The sequence below is a fragment of the Bos indicus genome, chromosome 2 (assembly GCF_029378745.1).
Source record: "Bos indicus isolate NIAB-ARS_2022 breed Sahiwal x Tharparkar chromosome 2, NIAB-ARS_B.indTharparkar_mat_pri_1.0, whole genome shotgun sequence".
NCBI classification, from domain to species: domain Eukaryota; kingdom Metazoa; phylum Chordata; class Mammalia; order Artiodactyla; family Bovidae; genus Bos; species Bos indicus.
Genome location: NC_091761.1, coordinates 71,291,202 through 71,313,985, shown reverse-complemented (window position 1 = coordinate 71,313,985; position 22,784 = coordinate 71,291,202). Strand labels below are relative to the sequence as shown.

General features: G+C 43.4%; 1 protein-coding gene across 5 annotated transcripts in view; it reads right to left on the bottom strand.

Moving 5' to 3' along the window:
• The window catches only part of CFAP221 (cilia and flagella associated protein 221), a 133,752-nt gene that overhangs the window by 103,223 nt on the left and 7,745 nt on the right, over positions 1-22,784 (bottom strand). For 4 of the 5 annotated variants that reach the window (XM_070768924.1, XM_070768925.1, XM_070768923.1 and 1 more), the window contains exons 4-6: positions 10,063-10,149; positions 9,809-9,907; positions 7,802-7,902 (exon numbers count right to left, since the gene is read on the bottom strand). In XM_070768924.1, the coding sequence (XP_070625025.1) occupies positions 7,802-7,902; positions 9,809-9,907; positions 10,063-10,149 (287 nt within the window). Of the gene's footprint in view, positions 1-7,801; positions 7,903-9,808; positions 9,908-10,062; positions 10,150-22,784 lie in introns of those variants that run through there. The other variant, XM_070768926.1, reaches the window with a different exon arrangement.

Below are 22,784 nucleotides of genomic sequence, written 5' to 3'. Positions count from 1 at the left end.
AACCGTGAACAGTGCAAGGTCACACTGAAGAGCCCCTCTGTCCCCAGGAGGGAGCACCAGGAGTAGCCAGTCCTATACTCTCCATCGTGACACCACCCATGAGGAGATAATCACCCTGCCAGGCAGCAGATCACATCACCTCAACCTCACACGGAATCTGCATCGTCATTCCAGAGAAGGGCGATTCCAGAGTCAGATAAAGCTGGACAGAGCTGACAAGCCGGTGTGTGACCCAAGGGCGTCTGCTTGCTGTGCCTTGTGGCGATGCTACGGCTCCTCTTCTTTACCAGCTGGAGCTCCCAGTGCTAGACTCCTGGGGGTGCTGTGGCTGAGGACTCTTCCCATGACCTTCTCCAGAGAAGTACCTTCAGCTGAGGGGCTGGGCACCCTCAGCCCTGCCCTGCACTCCTTTATGGGTTCTGCCTTAATAAATCATGGGCAATGAATCCTTATTTCTGCTTCTAAGGAACCTAAGGCCCCACTGCTACATTTAAATATTTGCAATCAGTGCCTGTGAGAGTGCTGCACTCAGTAGTCAGAGAATTTGGAAAATTCAGCAGTGGCCACAAGACTGGAAAAGGTCACTTTTCATTGCAGTCCCAAATAAGGGCAATGCCAAAGAATGTTCAAACTACTGTAATATTCTGTTCATTTCACATGCTAGCAAGGTAATGCTCAAAATTCTTCAAGCTAGACTTCAGCAGTATGTGAACCAAGACCTTCCAGAGGCACAAAGTGGTTTAGAAAAGGCAGAGGAACCAGAGACCAAATTGCCAACATCCGTTGGATCATAGAAAGAGCAAGGGAATTCCAGAGAAACATCTACCTCTGTTTCATTGACTATGCAAAACCTTTGACTGATGGAATACAACAAACTATGGAAAACTCTTAAAGAGATGGGAATACCAGACCAACTTATGTGTTTCCTGAGAAACCTGTATGCAGGTCAAGGAGCAACAGTTAGAACTGGACATGGAACAAGGGACGGGCTCAAAACTGGAAAAGGAGTACGTCAAGGTTACATACTGTCACCCTGCTTGTTTAACTTACATGCAGAGTACATCATGCGAAATGCCAGGCTGGATGAATCACAAGCTGGACTCAAGACTGCTGGGGGAAACATCAACATCAGATATGCAGAGTACCACCCTAATGGGAGAAATCGAAGAGAAACTAAAGGACCTCTTAATAAGGGTGAAAGAGAAGACTGAAAAAGCTGGCTTAAAGCTCAACATTTGAAAAATGAAGATCATGGCATCTGGTCCCATCACTTCATGGCAAATAGATGGGGAAAAAGTGGAAACAGTGAATGACTTTATTTTCTTGGGCTCCAAAATCACTATGGATGGTGACTGCAGCCCTGAAATTAAAAGATGCTTGCTCCTTGGAAAAAAAGCTATGACAAACCTAGACAGCACATTAAAAAGCAGAGACATCACTTTGCCGACAAAGGTCCATCTAGTCAAGGATATGGTTTTTCCAGCAGTCATGTATGGATGTGAGAGTTGGACCATAAAGAAGGCTGAGTGCTGAAGAATTGATGCCTTCAAACTGTGGTGCTGGAGAAGACTTTGGAGAGTCCCTTGGGCAGTAAAGAGATCAAAACGGTCAATCCTAAAGGAAATCAACCCTGAATATTCATTAGAAGGACTGATGCTGAAGCTGAAGCTGCAATACTTGGGCTACCTGATGCGAAGATCCAACTCATTAGAAAAGACCCTGATGCTGCGAAAGATGGAGAGAAAGAGAAGAAGGCGACAGAGGATGAGATGGTTGGATGGCATCACCAGCTCAATGGACGTGAGTCTGAGCAAACTCCGGGAGATAGTGAAAGACCGTGGGGTCGCAAAGAGTCGGACATGACTGAGCGACTGAACAAGGCAACAGGACAAGCAGTGCCTGATCCGAGGTGTACTGGGCCCCTCCTGTCTTGAGCCTGGCTGTGCACAGCAGTGCTGGCCATGCCTCCTCTGGTTCCCGCACAGGCCACTCAGGTGAGGCTTCTATCAGGTAGACTAGACTGTGTGTTTCTCTGCTTCCACTGTTCACTGGCAGTATCATTAAAACCCACGCTCCCCAGCCCAGCCTCTGAGGCCTTTCTTTCTCAGCCCTTTACCTGCTCCCTGCCCCAGGCTAATGAATGTTCCAGACAGGCCCAAATCTGCTGCACCTTCCACACCTCTGACTCTGCCCAAGTCTCTGTGCTATCTAAAATACCCCTTTTTCCTCTTGCTCTGCTCCCTTCCATAGGCTGATTCGAAAGCTCAGGGCAAGCACGTTCTCCTCTGGGAAGTCTCGTCTGAGCTTCCCTGTCCCACCTGCCACCAACTTACTTCACACTGAGCTGGGTTAGGTGTGCCTCCTCAGAACACTCTGAGTTAGAAATTAGAATCATCCACTTAACAAACAGCTCATACAACTCAACAACAACAACAAAACAAACAACCAGGACTTCGCTGGTGGTCTAGTAATTGAGAACCTGCCCGGCAATGCAGAGGGACACAGGTTAGATCCCTGGTCCAGGATGATCCCACGTGCCTCGGAGCAGCTAAGCCTGTGCACCGCAACTAGAGAGAGCCCACGCACAGCAACACAGACCCAGCGCAGTCAAAAATTTATATTAAAAAAGATCAATACCCCAAGTATTGGAATACCCCATGCCTTTAAAACAAACAAATTGAAAAACAGGCAGAAGACCTAAACAGATATTTCTGCAAAGAAGACATACAGATGGCCAATAGGCACATGAAACGATGCTCATCATTGCTAATTATTAGAGAAATGCAAATTAAAACTACAGTGAAGTACCACCTCATTTTCAGAAAGGCCATCATTAAAATACCTACAAACAATAAGTACTGGAGACAGTGTGAAGAAAAGGGAACCTTCCTACACTGTTGGTGGGAATGTAAATTGGTGTAACGATTGTGGAAAAAAGTATGGAGGTTCCTTAAAAAACCAAAAACAGAGCTGCCATATGATCCAGCAATCTCACTTCTGGACATACATCCAGACAAAAGTATAATTCAAAAAGATACATACACCCCTATGTTCATAGCAGCAGTAGCCAAAACTGGAAACAACCTAAACATCCATCAACAGAGGAATGAATACAGAAGATGTGGCACATAAACACAATGGAATATTACTCGGCCTTAAAAGAATGAAACAATGCCATTTGTAGCAACATGGATTGACCTAGAGATTATCATACTAAATGAAGTCAGAAAGAGAAAGACAAATCTCATATTTCATTTCTTTGTGTAATCTGGGGCTTCCCAGGTGGTGCTGATGGTAAAAAAACTGCCTGCCAATGCAGGAGACATAAGGGACACAGATCTGATCCCTGGGTTGGGAAGATCCTTTGGAGGAGGGCATGGCAACCCACTCCAGTATTCTTACCTGGAGAATCCGATGGACAGAGAAGCCTGGCAGAGTTGAACAAGACTGAAGCGACTTAGCATGCACACACACATATAAAACGTGACACAAAAGAACTTATCTACAAAATAGAAACAGATTCACAAACATAAAGAACAGACTTGTGGTTGCCAAGGGGGAGGGGGTTGAGGGAGAGATGAATTGGGAGTTTGGGATTAGCAGATGCAAACTACTGTATACAGAATGGATAAACAAAAAGGTCCTACTGTATAGCACAGGGAATTATATTAAATACCCTGTGATAAACCATAGTGGAAAAGAATATGAAAAAGTATGTGTGTATATGTATGCAAGAGTGTGGGCTAAGTTGCTCAGCCATGTCCGACTCTTTGCTACCCACTGGACTATAGCCTGCCAGGCTCCCCTGTCCATGGGATTCTCTAGGCAAGAACACTGAAGTGGGTTGCTGTGCCCTCCTCTGTGTATGCGTATGTATATATTTCTGAATCACTTTGCTATGCAGCAGAAGTTAACACAGCATTATAACACAACTATACTTCAATAAAATAATTGTCTATTTGTGAGATGAGATTCATGTATCCTCAGTAATACCATTGTGCCTGGCACATAGTAGTCATTCTATAAAGGTTTGTTGAATGAATGAACGAATGTTGAATAAAGAACCTACCCAAATAATACCTTCAACCCCTGGGACAGCCTACAATTAACAGAGGACATTTCAGGAGAAAATCCTTCCAAATACTCACCCTATCCTACGCTGGGCTGCTACCAGACATTATGGATTGAATGCAGTGTGGGTAGCTTGTGTCCTTAAAAGTTGGGGAAAAGCCATTAAGTCAAAAGCATCAAGTCTGGGAAAGGTGTTGTAGGCTAGAAACAAAATAGCACTCTTAAGTTTTGAAATATTTTTGAAATTATCAAGGTGTTACACACAGTAACTCAAGTCTTATAAATTTAGCTGAAATTTTCGTTGTGATTACAAATGAAGGGCATGATGCATAAAACACCTTGAGAGAAGCCTCCAGGGAAGTAAGCAGATCTGTGTGTTTAGAACCAAGGCTGGGCTTCCCTGGTAGTCCAGGGGTTAAGACTCTACACTTCCACTGCACGGGGTACAGGCTCAATCCCTGGTCCAGGAAGTTCCACATGCAGTGTGGTGTGGTAAAAAAAAAAAGAACCAGGGCTGATGTCTGCATCCTTTCCTTCTGTCTATGCACCAGTGCTCTCAACCTGGACAGCCTGGCTTATGGTCCAAACAAGGAGTGATGTGTGGAGGGAGAGGGAGAGAGAGAGGGAGGCAGGCAGATGAACTAGGAAGTCAATTGTTTCCACCACTTTGGTTTTGGTTGAAAATTGCTATTCATCCATTTAAAGTAAATAGCTGTTTGGCATCAAAATGCATAGAGTGAGTGGGGGTGAGTAGTCTTGCCATGAGGAATTCACTTCTGTTAGCTCCTTAGGTCCCTACATAGACCACTTAGTGCTGAGGAGGGGCTAGTGAAGACAAGGTGGATGAGGGGAGGGAAGAGGTGCTGGGAAAGAGTTCTGGCTGAGTATTTTGGGGGAAAATAGAGACAAGAAGAGCCAGGGGCCAAGAATATACATCATCCAAAATGTAAAGGTTTGATAACACCCACCATGGGCAATGATGCAGGAGAAAAGGGAGTGTATGCGATTGGCACACCCATATCGGAGAACAATTTGGCATTAAAAGGTGACACTGAAGCTATGTGGACTGGCAATTCCACCTCTAGGTACACAATGTAGAAAACTCTGGAACACACACCCCAGACCATGCACAAGGATATACAGCGGCAGTGCTGGTCACAGCAAAAAATAATAGTGGCAATAATCCATAGGTCTGTTAGCAGTGAGATTTTTAACACTGCCATAAACACACACAGTGCACTATGATGGCTCTGGGTTAATGTGGTTAGACCACGAGAACATAACGTTGGATCAAAAAAGCAAGTTACAAAAGAACTGATGCAGAGTATGATTTCATTTATATAAAGATCAGGGACTTCCCCGGTGGTCCAGTGGCTAAGACTTGGTGCTCCCATTGCAGGGGGCCCGGGTTTGATCCCCGGTCTGGGAACTAGATCCCATATGCCGCAAGGAAGATTGAAAAGATGCTGTATGCCACAATAAAAACCCGGCACAGCCAAAAAGAAAAAAGATCAAACACTGGCAGAGCTAGACCATGTGTTATTTAGGGGTGCCCATGTATGCGTCGAAACTATTAAAATAAATCAAAAAATGATTGCCACAAAATTCAGAACAGTGGTTGTACAGTTACTGGTAGTGCTTTATGTCTTAATGTCTTAAAATCAGTTTTCAATGTATTATCATTCTTTATAAACTGTGCATATTATTATACGCACAGTTTAAAGAATGATAATACATTGAAATATTTATATTTCAGTTTTATATATTCTTTTGTATGTGCTATTTATTGATACTTCTTAAAGAATTGTTTTCAAAAAAATAAGAGAGATGGTGAGTCAGAAGCCCATAGGAAGCCTCTGGGCAGGGGCAGGGTCTCACATCAGCTGAACCAAGGCAACTGTTCCAGATCTAAATGGTGGGTTTCACTCAGAGGCCCTGAAGCTCATACACCCTGGTCACCTCCTCCCATCACCAAAAAGCCTCAGTTGCTGCCTCTCTTCCTCTGCTACTGGGTCTTTAGCAACTTGTATCCCCCTTCTCAGTGCCACCTATAGGCCCTTGAACATGCTCTGACCCCCTGACACAGGCTGAAGCCCACAGTTTTTGCTTACTCTCTGTCCTTAGATCAAGAGGCCTCCAGGGATGTCCCTGGTGGTTCAGTGGCTGGGATTCCTCACTCCCAATGCAGGGAGCCCAGGTTCAGTCCTTCGTAGGAGAACTAGATTCCACATGCATGCTGCTACTAGGAGTTCACAGGTCTCAACTAGAGATCCTGCATGCTGCAACAAAGACCAAAGATCCCACATACCACAAATAAGACCAGGTGCAGCCAAAAAAGAAAGAAAAGAGGCGTCTAGCATCTGCTGGCTACGGGCTGGATTCATCACTTGCAAGGCATGATCCACGCTCTGCTGCCACCATGCTTTTGTACACCCTGTTTCCCTGCCTGGACGCCATCCTCACAGCCTACCCCACAGTGTCCTCTGAGGATAACTGGATGCCCCCCCTTATGTGGGAGGACTTTCCCCATCCCCCCAGTCAGTTCTGTACTCCCTCTTCTGGACCCACACAGAACCCCTCATGTGTCTTGATGGCAACACTTAGCAAGTGGTGTAATTTCTTAATGACATGGTTCTGTCCCCGTTAGACTTTAAGATCTTCAGAAGGACAGCTTTTGTCTACTGGTCTTTTTACATAGGTGATACTCAAAACATCACCCAAGCAGGACTTCACCGGCAGTACACAGCCAGCATGGATACAAAGCTGGAGCCAGGTGCTGCAGGTCCCCCCGTGCCCAGACTGCTAGTATTAACAACTTGGTTACTGCATCATTGGAGGTGAGGGGTGGCAGAAGGGGGGCCAGGCAGATGAGCTGGGGGGACAGGGACAGGACAGTGTGTATTTCTCAACCAGTACAGAAATATTTCAACATTTAACAAACTTTAACAACTGGTGTTGCCATTATATCTCGATGTCTAACTGCTCAACATTCATCTTCTTTATGTCCCTAGAGACACATGGCACTGTGCCTGGTAGTAGGTATTCAATAAATATTTACTGGAAAAACAAGTAACATCTTAAAGTACACCTAAGTCATCAACTGTTTTCCCAGCAAGGAGAAAGGACTTGAGATTTGGCTTCCATTGAGACCGTCTACTGTCTTTGCCTTCTCTGCCGCCAATCTATGTAAAAACAGGTTAATGTCTGGGCATGAGATGCACGCTGGTCCAACAGCATTCAATCCAATCCCGAGACTTCTATGTGAATACTCCCAGCCTCACAGCCCCTCCAACCACCCCTGTTGTCAATATTGTTTGGACCTTCTGGCAGCTGTCTTGCCCCATGCAGGGGAGCCTGTTGAGAAAGAAGCCTGCACAGGGCAGCAAAACCAAGACATGGAAAGGGTCAGGTTTCTCCAACCTTTGTCAAAACTCTAGACCCAGCCATGCCTGAAGATCCACCTTGTTCCTTTCAGGTTGATGACCTAATACACTCCTTTCCTGCTTATGATATTTTGACTTGACTGGGTTTGTTTGTTTCCTTTTTTTAATTTTGGTTTTTTGGTTTGTGAGTGTTTTTGTTTTTTGTTTGTCTTTGCAACTACAAGTCCAGTCTAATTCAGCTAGGAGGAAAACTTTCCATTAGGTAAAATAGAAATCTAAGTTTTTACATATAAGAGTCTCTCTTTTCACATCCCATGACACTTTGGTAATTCATTTTGATAACTTACCTTTCACCAAGTAGAACATTTGATAGATTTATAAATGAGGGAAAGTCCAGTGTGTTCACGACAGGATAGGCATGAATGGGAATAAGCAAAGTCTCGTCTCCCTAAAATTAAAAAGAAAAAAGTCAAGTTAACCATGCTTGAGACTATAATTTTCTTTTTTTTTAATTTAAATTTATTTATTTTAATTGGAGGCCAATTACTTTACAATATTGTATTGGTTTTTCCATACAGCAACATGAATCTGCCACAGGTGTACACGTGTTCCCAATCCTGAACCCCCCTCCCACCTCCCTCCCCATACCATCCCTCTGGGTCATCCCAGTGCACCAGCCCCAAGCATCCTGTATCCTGCATCAAACCTGGACTGGCGATTCATTTCTTATATGATATTATACAAGACTATAATTTTCAAAGATGAATTTGTAGATCCTTTATTTCTTGTCTTGTTTTCTATCATTAAAAAATATTTCCAGATAAAAAAGGAAAACATTTCCTTAAAAAAAAACCTGAGCGCTTAAATATAACATTTGAAATATTGACTTTTCTTAGCTATAAACAAAGTAGAGAAAATTTTAAGTATATTTCATTGAAATTACATTCAATATTATTCAGGAAAGCTAAAGATAATCATATGATGACTTCATGTAGAGATGAAGACAGTAATCTGTTTCTATTTCAAAATATTATAGAGAAAACAGTCTTGCATGGCCTGAGATAAAGAAAAACCAGCACAGAATCAGCTGATCCAGACAGCACTGAACAGCCAACGCTGGACCAGCCAGAGGCACAGAGCCCTGCTTCTAGACCTGGCCAGTGCACGACCTCGAGTAAGACTTCTGACCTCCCCACAGCTCATGTCTTCCTTTGCTTTCACCTGGGGATAATTCCACCTTTCTTCAAAGGTATTTTTGAGAATAAAAGTAGATGATGGCCTTAAAAAGTTCAAAGTGAAAGGGAAGTCGCTCAGTCGTGTCCGACTCTTTGCGACCCCATGGACTATAGCCCACCAGACTCCTCCGTTCATGGGGTTCTCCAGGCAAGAATACTGGAGTGGGTTGCCATTTCCTTCTCCAGAGGATCTTCCCAACCCAGGGATTGAACCCAGGTCTCCCACATTGCAGGCAGATGCTTTAACCTCTGAGCCACCACTGGCTCAGAGAAAAAGTTTAAAGAGCCATAGCAATAAGAGGCACTACTACCACTGCTACCCAGTAGCAGGACACCTGCCCTGGGGTGCTATACAGTGCCTGTCACTAGGGACTTTTGTTCTTGGTACAGAATATTCTTTCTGAAAGCAATATTCTGGTCTCATCTTTAGTTCCCTCTCCCCTTTTAAAAGCTGAAATTTCTTTATTGCTAAAGCATACTCTTCCACTTTAGTTTTGCAAAGTTAAACTTCATTACCCTTGAGGCTTCTCAACTTGTAAGGGCCAGGCATGAAAGTCAGAGCAGGGGCAGGAGGTGGGGGGAGTGCCAGTTTTGAGGGAGGGGCTGGCAGCATGTGGATCTGGGGTCTGGGGGCCAAGGATGAATTAGGTGACCTGGAAGAGGCTCACAGAGCACAGCCTCTAGGGTCGGGCCACACAGGCCCCCTTCTCTCTGCAGACCCCCAAGGACCACCTCGGAGGACGTCAGCCATTAGTCCTAGGTGTTCATAATCACAGCTCAAAGTTGTTGCTGATTTTCTCAACTAGCACTTAAAAGAGGATGCTTAAATTATTTGAAAAGCATTCAGTAACTCCCAGGACCACAAGATAAATTAGGTTTTTAGGCCAGGAAAGGTGAGAACAAGCAGTGTCTCTGGCTCTGCCCCAGTGCTCAGCAACCTGAGGCTTCCCCAGCTGGGACCCACATCGCTGGACAAAGACCCTCAAGCCACTCAGGTCGCTGCCTAAGTCATTGGGCTGAAAAACTTTATACTTGTAATTCCATCTCTTTCTTCTGCTCTTGAAGATATAAGTTTTGATACCATCCCACTCCCCCAAAATTTAATTTTAAGGAGCTGACCTTACAGTGAACACGGATGCAATCATAATAGTATCGCCACTCATCTGGAGAAAATGTAATGGTGATCCTGAGAGACAAGCCAGGGACAAGGCGGTGCTCCTGGAAGACAAGGGGGCACTTGTCAGGAGACCCCAGAGACTGCGAGCAGGACCGCAGGGACAACACACTACATACCGTCCCAGACAGACCCACCACACGGAAAGCCACGTCCAACAGTGAACGTCGAGGGAGAACAGGTCACCAGTGACACTTACCTTTTTAACATACTTGATCTGAAAGTATTTGGTTTGCGGGGGTAAAATATGAACATGTATGTCTTCATCACAAATATTGACCAGATGCTGGAGAGAAAAAGAAGCATTAACATGAACACATTGCTTTATCTATCTGCATAGATATTTACACCTCATCTTGCTCTAAAGGGAGGTGGAGATATGATGTGCATTTATTTTTATTGTTTAAATTTTTTTTAAATTTTACATTGAAATAGTTGATTTATAATGTTCTATTAGTTTCACATATACAACAAAGTTATTGAGTTATACATATACCCATTTTTTCAGACTTCTTTTCCATTTAAGTTATTACAAAACATTGAGAAGCGTTTCCTGTGCTCTACAGTAAGTCTCTGTTGATTATATATTTTATAGGAGTGTATATATGTCCATCTCAAACTCCTAATTTGTCCCTTCCCCTCAAACTTTCCCCTTTGATAACCGTATAAATTTGTTTTCAGAGTCTGTTTCTGTTTTGTAAATAAGTTCATTTGTATCATTTTTTAAGAGTCCATATATAAATGGTATCATATGGTATTTGTCTCTCTGTCTGTCTTACTTCACTTAGCATGATACTCTCTAAGTTCATCCATGTTGCCGCAAATGGCATTATTTTATTATTACTCTAGGAGGTGAGTCCAGAAAGATCTTGCTGGGACTTATGTCAAAGAATGTTCTGCCTATGTTTTCCTCTAAGAGTTTTTATACTATCCAGTCTTACATTTAGATCTTTAGCCCATTTTGAGTGTATTTTCTGCATATGGTATATGTTCTGCTTTCATTCTTTTCAGTGTAGCTCTCCAGTTTTCCTAGCACCACTTATTGAAGAGACTGTCTTTTCCTCTGTTGTGTATTCTTGCCTCTTCTGTCATAGATTAATTGACCATAAGTGTGTAGGTTTATTTCTGGGCTTTCTCTCCTGTTTCACTGATTTGTGTGTCTGTTTTAGTGTCAGTACTATACTGCCTTGATTCCTGTAGCTTTGTAGTTTAGTCTGAAGTCAGGAAACCCGATTTTTCCCATTCTGTTTTTCCTTTCTTAAGATAGCCAACATCTGCTGGATCATCGAAAATGCAAGAGAGTTCCAGAAAAAACATCTATTTCTGCTTTATTGACTAGGCCAAAGCCTTTGACTGTGAGGATCACAATAAACTGTGGAAAATTCTGAAAGAGATGGGAATACCAGACCACCTGGCCTGCCTCTTGAGAAACCTATATGCAGGTCAGAAGGCAACAATTAGAACTGGACATGGAACAACAGACTGGTTCCAAATAGGAAAAGGAGTACGTCAAGCCTGTATATTGTCACCCTGCTTATTTAACTTATATGCAGAGTACATCATGAGAAACGCTGGGCTGGAAGAAGCACAAGCTGGAATCAAGATTGCTGGGAGAAATATCAATAACCTCAGATATGCAGATGACACCACCTTCATGGAAGAAAGTGAAGAGGAACTAAAAGCCTCTTGATGAAAGTGAAAGAGGAGAGTGAAAAAGTTGGCTTAAAGCTCAACATTCAGAAAATGAAGATCACGGCATCTGGTCCCATCACTTCATGGCAAATAGATGGGGAAACAGTGGAAACAGTGTCAGACTTTATTTTTTTGGGCTCCAAAATCACTGCAGATGGTGATTGTAGCCATGAAATTAAAAGACGCTTACTCCTTGGAAGGAAAGTTATGACCAACCTAGATAGCATATTGCAAAGCAGAGACATTACTCTGCCAACAAAGGTCCATCTAGTCAAGGCTATGGTTTTTCCTGTGGTCATGTATGGATGTGAGAGTTGGACTGTGAAGAAAGCTGAGCGCCGAAAAATTGATGCTTTTGAACTGTGGTGTTGGAGAAGACTCTTGAGAGTCCCTTGGACTGCAAGGAGATCCAACCAGTCCATTCTAAAGGAGATCAGTCCTGGGTGTTCTTTGGAAGGAATGATGCTAAAGCTGAAACTCCAGTACTTTGGCCATCTGATGTGAAGAGCTGACTCACTGGAAAAGACTCTGATGCTGGGAGGGATTGGGGGCACAAGAAGGGGATGACAGAGGACGAGATGGCTGGATGGCATCACCGACTTGATGGACATGAGTTTGAGTGAACTCTGGGAATTGGTGCTGGACAGGGAGGCCTGGTGTGCTGCAATTCATGGGGTTGCAAAGAGTCAGACATGACTGAGCGACTGAACTGAACTGAACTGAACTGAAGATTGTTTTGGCTATGGCACACTTTTTAACTTTTTAAGTGATTCAAAATCTATCGTATACCACTTAAAGAATCATGAAATAGATACAACAAATACCACTGAAAGAATGATGAAATATGCCCATGTGAATCAGCCCAGCCTAAGACTTTTCCAGAGCTGCAACCCCAGGTGCCCCTCTGTGTGAGCTGGCACACTCCCCTCTTCCCATCCTGACCAGTCACTTGTGTACCGTTTTGTTGAACTCAGCTTACTCCTGTGATTCAGCTAAGCTAAGAAGCCAGTCACCTGCTCACCCTCAGTTTCTCTAATTACATGCCACTTGTCCTGGGGATCTGGTGACACTTAGGCAGTCAAAAAATCAGGAAAAGGAGTATGGAGAGGACAGCCCTCAATCCATCCCTGGGGCTAACAAAACAGAACACAAAGTCAGGAGTTCTTTCCTGGAGTCAGGAGCAGGCCCTCCTTTGAGACAGAACAACCTGCTTGGTAAGTTAAGTGGGTGTCTGAGTAGAGATGTTTTTCCTTTCTCTACATGAAAGGGGAGCAAGGACTCTGGGTTCTGGGATCTGGCCTTCACCTGGTCAACAGGACAGTTAAGAGGCCCTTGGTTTTCGATGTCCAGACCAGAGGCTGGATGTGCCGCATGGCCCACTGTCCAAGGCCTCAAGTCCACTGAGTCTCTAAGTTAGACTTAAGATATAATCTCTTGATGAGAGGACAGCAAAGCTTGCATCGGTTAAAAGTTCTCATTGGTCATCTATGAATATTCTTAAAGTGACTCCGTTGGCATTTTTTTTTTACTATAGTTGATTTACAACACTGTGTTAGTTTCAAGTGTCAAACTCAAGTTTCAGATTCTTTCCCAGTATAGGTTATTACAAGATACTAGATATAGTTCCCTATGCTATACAGTAAGTGCTGTTGTTTATCTGTTTTATATATAATGGTGTCTGTCTGTTAATCCCAAGTTCCTAATTTATCCCTCGCCTCTTTCCCCTTTGGTAAGTATAAGTTTGCTTTCTTGGTCTGTGAATCTGTTTCTGTTTTGTAAATAAGTTCATTTGTAGTATTTTTTTTTGATTCCACATATAAGTGATATCATATAATGTCTGTTTTTCTCTGTCTGACTGACTTCACTTAGTATGATGATCTCTGGTCCATCTATGTTGCAGCAAACCTAAGTGTCCATCAACAGATGAATGGATAAAGAAAGTGTGGTATATACAATGGAATATTACTTAGCCATAAAAAGAATGATATATTGCCATGTGCAGCAACATGGCATATCTTTTTAATACAAGAGAAGCCTGGAAAAAATAAAGCTGCCAAGATCTCTCTTGACCTCCAAGGAGCCTGGCACACAGGAGTCTTGGTGAAGGTGTGGGCTCTGGAGTCTCCTGACCCCAGGAGTGGTCCTTCCAGGAGACTCTAGGTACATACAGGGACATTTCAGTGCCCAAACTTCATTTCCTACCTTTTTTTATTTTTATAGTTTGTCAGCAGGTCAGTTTAATTTCTTGTCAAAAAAATAAATGCTTTCAGGGATAAAATGGCATTCTTGTCTTTTCACTTATAACTAACACTGAGGGGAAAATAATCATCACTGAAAGGGAAAAAAACCGACGTCCTTTGTGGTATAGTGGATAAGAATCTGCCTGTCAGCGCAGGGGACGGAATCCAATTTCCTGGTCCAGGAAGATCCTACAAGCTCTGGAGCAACTAAGCCTCTGTGCTACAACTACTGAGCCTACGCACCTAGAGCCCACAAGCCACGACTACTGAGCCTGTGTGCTGCCACTTCTGAAGCCCTGGTGCCTAGAGCCTGTGCTCCACAACAGGAGAAGCCACCGCAGTGAGAAGCCTGAGCAAAGCAACTACGGAATAGCCCCTGCTCGCCATAACTGGAGAAAGCCCATACACAGCAACAGAAATCCAAAAATAAAAATAAAACCAAAAATAACAAAAAATAAAGCACAACTAAAAATGAAACAAATAAATAAAGTTTTAAAAAAAGAAAAGGGAAATAACGGTGTCTTCTTAGGCCCGTGTTGACTCTAAGGTGAAACTCAGTCCTTGCTTCAGTGTTTCAGAATGGGCCCCCATGACAAACAAACAAGGAACCAGCAACCGGATACCAGGCAGTCACAGGTTAAAGAGCTTTTACTCCAGGGTCAGAGGGACTTTGCAAGGACTGCTCACAGCTCCCCCATGCACACACCGCTCCTCACAGTCTCCCTTCCATTCCCTCCACAGGGCAGAGCAAACCCAGCCTCCAGTAAAGCGCTGGCTTTGGTGGGTAGGGTCTATAATCTTCAGCCCCAAGCACTTACAGTATTTTCTAAACACATTTCAGCCTCCCAAGTTGGGGTCCTTTTAATCCTTCCCCTCAGGGACACAGCTTCTCAGAGGTAAATACCTAACACCACAGGCATCTGGGGGCAAAACACAAGCAGCTCTGTAAGTTCTTTAAAGTGTTTGAGACAGGCTGGGATCTGGGACTTGGGACTCTGCTCTAGTGCTTGAACCTGGACAAATGTCTCCTTGAGCAACAAAATACAAAGAAACTATAAGGAACAAAAAATAGCTGTGAGCATGTGTTCAGTTCAGTTCAGTTCAGTCGCTCAGTTGTGTTTGACTCTTTGCGACCCCATGGACTGTAGAATGCCAGGCTTCCCTGTCCCTCACCAACTCCTGAAGCTTGCGAGCATGGGAAGCTTGCGAGCATGTGTAGCTGGGGCAAACTTGTACAAAAAGATACAAAACGATAAAACAACAACAACAACAACCCCAAACCCAACTGCCACTTCTGAAGTGCAGTCCTGTGTGCTAAGTCGCTTCAGTTGTGTCCAACTTTCTGGGACCCTATGGACTGCAGCCCACCCGCATTGGTAGGTGGGTTCTTTACCTCTAGTGCCACCTGGGAAGCCCCTGACCACTTCTGAAGAATCAAGAGCAAAAGCAGGCTCTGAGCACATCCCTGCACACATCCCACCAGGAGAGTGAGCAGACCACCCAAGCCGTCCCTCAGGCCCACCCCGCTAGACTCTCCCCTACCCTCGTCCCCATATAAGGAGCCAGCATGCCCTCTGAGGGGGAAGTGCAAGTGGGGGAACCAGTTGCTGGTCTTCGCTCCCCCTGCTGCAGCATGCATGCTTGTGTGCTCAGTCGTGTCCAACTCTTGTGTGACCCCATGGACTGTAGCCCACCAGGCTCCTCTGTCCATGGGATTTTCCAGGCAAGAATACTGGAGTGGGTAGCCATTCTCTTCTGCAGGGGATCTTCCCGATCCAGGGATGGAACCCTGCTGCAGCAGGAGGCCCAGTAAAGCCTTGCCTGAATTTCTTGTGTGGCCTCAGATTGATAATGCATTTTACTCTAAAATTTTGCTCAATAATGCATTTATCCAAAATGGGAGAGTAAAAATTGATGCTCCAGAAAGATAAACTGTGTTTACACTGTAGCTTCAGGTCCTGACCCTCACACACTGACTTGAAGCCATTGAGATATGTGGCCCTAGTTTGAGAAGCAAGATCCTGGGGCAGAGGGGTCTCTGAAGGCTGCAACAGGAGTTGAAAACTAATACAATTATTTCAGAAAGCTGGAAAAGACTGTTACTCTACATAAGATAAGGCTGTGTATGCTGACAACTTTGTTTTGGGCTGGCCACAGTAACACTGATTGTCTCATGGGAAAATTGATTAATTATTTACTTAATAAATATAATTTCCCAGAAAAAATCTTTCCTCAGAGGGAAAGAGAACTTAAGAGGTCTTGGTTTGGAGAAAACTGGGAACCATTATTTCAACCTTTAAAGTAAATCAAAACATTGATTTTGATATGAATCTAAGTAAAAGGTTTTAAAGCCTTTAACCAGATCTGGATCAATCTCAAATGTTAATGAACAATTTACTGTGGTTTTAAACACACATTCAATCATTCCATTCTTGGGCAATTTGTACTGTTTCCTGTAACAAAACCAAGATAAAGTGCAGGGTTGAATTTGCCCCCTTGTTTGGCAAGAATCTCAAGGTAACTGCCTTAGGCTTCTGCTTAACTTTGCTGATAGAAATAGGAGGCTGGGTCTCCCAGAATGTTATTAAGATGAAATAATTTTGTACTTTTATCTGTTTGTTTTAATGTCTGATAGAAGCAGTGTGATTATTCAGACTTTACCTTGTATTTACTTGGAACTAGTGAGACGCCGCCAAGTCACTCTCTTCCAATAAAGTGAGTTTAATATCTTGACAAGTGTTTACTGAGTATGTTCTGTGTGATAGGTATTGTGTTGTACATAAGACAGAGATGGATGTTCTTCAGCAGAATGAAGCTTTTACCCCCTCCCCAAACCCTAGGATCCAGGTAAAGCAGACTGTACACTGGACACCAAACATGCCACATGCTTGCCCCCCTGAGCCTCTGTGTCTCCCCTACTCCCCGAGTGCCTGCTCCCCACTTCTCACTTTGCTTGGGCTATCCCAGATGGCTTCTCCGACATAAAGCTTTGATGTAATGTGACCAGTAAGCTCATGAAAAGATGCTTAATGTCATCAGTCATTAAGGAAATGCAAATAGAACAACAGTGAGTGGTGAACTCAAAAAGACCTAGCTACACCCCAACAACTGGAACATGTGAATGTGACTTTATTTGGGAAAACAGTGATTGCAGGTGCTATTAAGTTAAGGACCTTGAGACGAGATCATCCTGGATTACCTGGTTGGTCCTTCAGTCCAATGACAAGTTTCCTTTGAGAGAAGAAGAGAAGACAAAGGGAGTCAGAGGAGAAGCCAGACGAAGATGGAGGCCAAGGTTTAGGGTCATTAAGCCTCAAGGCAAAGAGCACCTGATGCCATCACATCCGGGGAGAAGCGAGGAAAGAGCCCCTCCTAGAACCGTGAAAGGAGCAGGGCCCGGCTGACACCTTGATTTTGGACTCTAGCCTCCAGAATGCGTTTCTGGTTTTCTAAGCCCCTAAATTTGTGGTGATTTGTAAGGCAGCCACAGAAAACTAACATACCATACAACCTAATTCCACTTCTTAATACATATCCAAGAGAAATGAAAATATATCCACACAAAAACATGTACACAAAGGTCCATGATGACATTATTCCTAATAGCCCCAAAGATAAAATCCAAATGTCCATCAACTTACAGAACAGGGAAAATGTGAATGGTGTGAAGTTTCCTTAAAAAAACTAAAAAGAGAGCTACCATATGGTCCTGCAATCCCATTCTTGTGAATATACCCAGAGAAAACCACAATTCAAAAGATACATGTACCCAATGTTCACAGCAGCACTATCTACAATAGAGAAGCTCTATACAGTCAGCAAAAACCAGACTGGGAGCTGACTGTGGCTCAGATCGTGAATTCCTTATTGCCACATTCAGACTTAAATTGAAGAAAGTAGGGAAAACCTCTAGGCCATTCAGGTATGACCTAAATCAAATCCCTTATGATTATACAGTGGAAGTAACAAACAGATTCAAGGGATTTCATCTGATACACAGAATGCCTGAAAAACTAGGATGGAGGTTCATGACACTGTATGGAAGGTGGTGATCAAAACTATCCCCAAGAAAAAGAAATGAAAAAAGGCAAAATGGGTGCCTGAGGAGGCCTTACAAATAGCTGAGAAAAGAAGAGAAGTGAAAGGCAAAGGAGAAAAGGAAAGATATATTCATCTGAATGCAGAGTTTCAAAGAATAGCAAGGAGAGGTAAGATAGCCTTCCTAACTGATCAATGCAAAAAATAGAGGAAAACAACAGAATGGGAAAGACTAGAGATCTCTTCAAAAAAATTAGAGATACCAAGGGAACATTTCATGCAAAGACTGGCACAATAAAGGAGAGAAATGCTATGGATCTAACAAAAACAGAAGATACTAAGAAGAGGTGGCAAAAATACAAGAACTATACAAAAAAGATCTTAATGACCCAGATAACCATAATGGTGTGATCACTCTCCTATCTCAGAGCCAGACATCCTGGAATGCAAAGTCAAGTGGGCCTTAGAAAGCATCATGGTGAACAAAGCTCGTGGAGGTGATGGAATTCCAGCTGAGCTATTTCAAATCCTAAAAGATGATGCTGTTAAAGTGCTGCACTCAATATACTGGCAAATTTGGAATACTCAGCAGTGGCCAGAGGACTGAAAGAAGTCAGTTTCCATTCCAATCCCAAAGAAAGGCAATGCCAAAGAATGTTCAAACTACCACACAATTGGACTCATCTCACATGCTAGCACGGAGAAGGCAATGGCAACCCACTCCAGTACTCTTGCCTGGAAAATCCCATGGATGGAGGAGCCTGGTAGGCTGCAGTCCATGGGGTGGCTAAGAGTCAAACACGACTGAGCGACTTCACTTTCACTTTTCACTTTCATGCATTGGAGAAGGAAATGGCAACCCACTCCAGTGTTCTTGCCTGGAGAATCCCAGGGATGGCGGAGCCTGGTGGGCTGTTGTCTATGGGGTCACACAGAGTTGGACACGACTGAAGTGACTTAGCAGAAGCAGCAGCACATGCTAGCAAAGTAATGCTCAAAATCCTCTAAGCCAGGCTTCAACAGTACATGAACCAAGAACTTGCAGATGTTCAAGCTGGATTTAGAAAAGGCAGAGGAACCAGAGATCAAATTGCCAACATCCACTGGAGCATAGAAATTTAGATCATAGCAAGAAATTTGGATCAAAGAAAGAGAATTCCAGAAAAACATCTACTTCTGCTTCACTGACTACGCTAAAGCCTTCGACTATGTGGATTACAACAAACTGGAATATTCTTCAAGAGATGAGAATACCAGACCACCTTACCTGTCTCCTGAGAAATCTGTATGCAGGTCAAGAAGCATCAGTTAGAACTGGACATAGAACAATGGACTGGTTCTAGATTGGGAAAGGAGTACATCAAGGCTGTATGTTGTCATCCTTGTTATTTAACTTATATGCAGATTACATCATGCAAAATGCCAGGCTGGATGAAGCACAAGCTGGAATCAAGATTGCTGGGAGAAGTACCAACAACCTCAGATATGCAGATGACACCACCCTTATGGCAGAAAGCAAAGAGGGACTAGAGAGCCTCTTGATGACAGTGAAAGAGGAGAGTGAAAAAGCTGGCTTAAAATTCAGCATTCAAACAATGAAGATCATGGCATCCGATCCCATCAGTTCAGTTCAGTTCAATTCAGTCGCTCAGTCATGTCCAACTCTTTGTGACCCCATGAATCACAGCACGCCAGGCCTCCCTGTCCATCACCAACTCCCAGAGTTCACTCAAACTCAAGTCCATCAAGTCAGTGATGCCATCCAGCCATCTCATCCTCTGTCGTTCCCTTTTCCTCCTGCCCCCAATCCCTCCCAGCATCAGAGTCTTTTCCAATGAGTCAACTCTTCGCATGAGATGGCCAAAGTACTGGAGTTTCAGCTTTAGCATCATTCCTTCCAAAGAACACCCAGGGCTGATCTCCTTCAGAATAGACTGGCTGGATCTCCTTGCAGTCCAAAGGACTCTCAAGAGTCTTCACTTCATGGCAAATAGATGGGGAAACAGTGGAAACATTGAGAGACTTTATTTTCTTGGGCTCCAAAATCACTGCAGATGGTGACTGCAGCCATGAAATTAAAAGACGCCTGCTCCTTGGAAGAAAAGCTATGACCAATCTAGAGAGCATATTAAAAAGCAGAGACACTACTTTGCCAACAAAGGTCCATCTAGCCAAAACTATGGATTTTCCAGTAGTCATGTATGGATATGAGAGTTGGACCATTAAAGAAGGCTGAGTGCCAAAGAATTGATGCTTTTGAACTGCGGTGTTGGAGAAGACTCTTGAGAGTCCTTTAGAATGCAAGGAAATCAAACCAGTCAATCCTAAAGGAAATCAGTCCTGAATATTCATTGGAAGGACTAATGCTGAAGCTGAAGCTCCAATACTTCGTCCACCTGATGCAAAGATCTGACTCACTAGAAAAGACCCTGATGCTGGGAAAGATTGAAGGCAGGAGGAGGTGACAACAGAGGATGATATGGTTGGATGGCATCAGTGACTCAATGGACATGAGTTTGACAAAGCTCCAGAAGATGGTGAAGGACAGGGAAGCCTGGCGTGCTGCCGTCCATGGGGTCGCAGAGTCGGACACGACTGAATGACTGAACAACAACAAAAAAGGATGTGGAAGTAATCTGTCTACTGACAGAGGGCTGGATAAAGATGTGGTACATCTACACAATGGAGTATTTCTCAGTTATAAAAGAGCATTAATGCCATATAAATAATGCCATATAAAATGCCATATAAAAAAGCATAATGCCATATAAAAGACGGCATTATGAAACAATGCCATTTGCAGCAACACGGATGGACCTAGAAATCATCATACTGAGTGAAGAAAGCCAAACAAAGAAAGACAGATATTGGGTTGGCCATAAGTTCATCCGAGTTCTTCCATAATGAATTCTGAAAAATTCAAATGAACTTTTTGGCCAACTCAATATCATATGATATCATTTTTATGTGGAGTCTAAAATATGACACAGTGAACTTATTTACAAAACAGAAATAGACTCACAGACACAGAAACAAACTCATGTATACCAAAGAGAAAAAGCAGGGAGGGATAAATTAAACATTTGGGATTAAAAGATATACATAAAAGTATATATTAAAAGATATACATAAAAGTGTATAAAAGTGTTATACACCCCTGTGTATAACATAGATAAACAACACGGACCTACTGTATAGCACAGGGGAGTATACTCAGTATCTTGTAATAACCTATAATGGAAGAGAATGTAAATGAAGAATATACATCTTTATATTAACATATAAAAATATACACATATGATTGAATCACTTTGCTGTACATTTGAAACTAATATAGCATTTTAAATAAATTATGTCAATAAAAATTAAAAAAAAATTCTTTTAAGTGATATAACCATACAACAGAACATTATTTGCCCATAAAAAGGAATAAGGTACCTATTCATGCTACAAATTCAACGAGCCTGGGAAACATGCTGAATCAAAGAAGCCAGTTGCAAAAGACCACATGTTGTGTGATTCTATTTATGTGAAATGTTCAAACAGGCAAATCTATAACAACAGAATGAGGATCTGGCTGCTTAGGGTGGAGGTGGGGTGAGTAAAGCAATGAGGAGAGTGAAGAGGGTTGGGAACAGGAAGTTCATTGTTCACTCATTGCAAACAATAATTATTTTAGATCCATTCTATCAACATCTAGGGGCTTCCCTGGTGGCTCAGTGGTAAAGAACCTGCCTGCCAATGCAGGAGATATGGGTTCGATCCTGGGTTCGAGTATTTCCCCTGGAGAAAAAAATGGCTACCCACTCCAGTATTCTTGCCTGGAACATCCCATGGACTCCTCCAGGGGAGGAACCTGGTGGGCTACTGACCAGGGGGTCGCAAGAGTTAACACGACTAAACCACCACCAGCGTCTAGATAGCAAACCTAATAACCAGGAAATGCAAGTTCCAAAATGAATGATTAACCTTGGTCTTTGATGCTGTGTTCTAAGAAATGTGTCCTTGCAGACTGAGGGGTAAAGTTCCTAATCACAGTTTTAAATCCTGACCCTTTTCCTAAGAGGAAGTACTCGGCCCCTAACAGCTTCCTCTGCTGATCCCTTCTCTCTCCTCCCTCTTCAATGTGTAAGGACTCAAGGAAGCTGCATTGTCTGTTGGCCGCTTTGCTTTCTGACAGTTTTACCACCTGTCAGTTTCCTGCAGCGAGTCTCCCCACTCAGAGAATGAGTCTAATATGATAGTCGGAATTCTGTCTTGAAATGATCCACTTTAAGACACAGTTTCGGGGGCTGGGATAAATAAGGTGTTTGGGATTAACATATCAGTTCAGTTCAGTTGCTTAGTCCTGTCCGACTCTTTGCGACCCAGTGAAACGCAGCACGCCAGGCCTCCCTGTCCAGCACCAACTCCGGGAGTTCACTCAGACTCACGTCCATCGAGTCAGTGATGCCATCCAGCCATTCTCATCCTCTGTCGTCCCCTTCTCCTCCTGCCCCCAATCCCTCCCAGCATCAGAGTCTTTTCCAATGAGACAATTCTTCGCATGAGGTGGCCAAAGTACTGGAGTTTCAGCTTTAGCATCATTCCTTCCAAAGAAATCCCAGGGCTGATCTCCTTCAGAATGGACTGGTTGGATCTCCTTGCAGTCCAAGGGACTCTCAAGAGTCTTCTCCAACACCACACTTCAAAAGCATCAATTCTTCGGCACTCAGCCTTCTTCACAGTCCAACTCTCACATCCATACATGACCACTGGAAAAACCATAGCCTTGACTAGACGAACCTTTGTTGGCAAAGTAATGTCTCTGCTTTTGAATATGTTATCTAGGTTGGTCATAACTTTCCTTCCAAGGAGTAAGTGTCTTTTAATTTCATGGCTGCAGTCACCATCTGCAGTGATTTTGGAGCCCAGAAAAATAAAGTCTGACACTGTTTCCACTGTTTCCCCA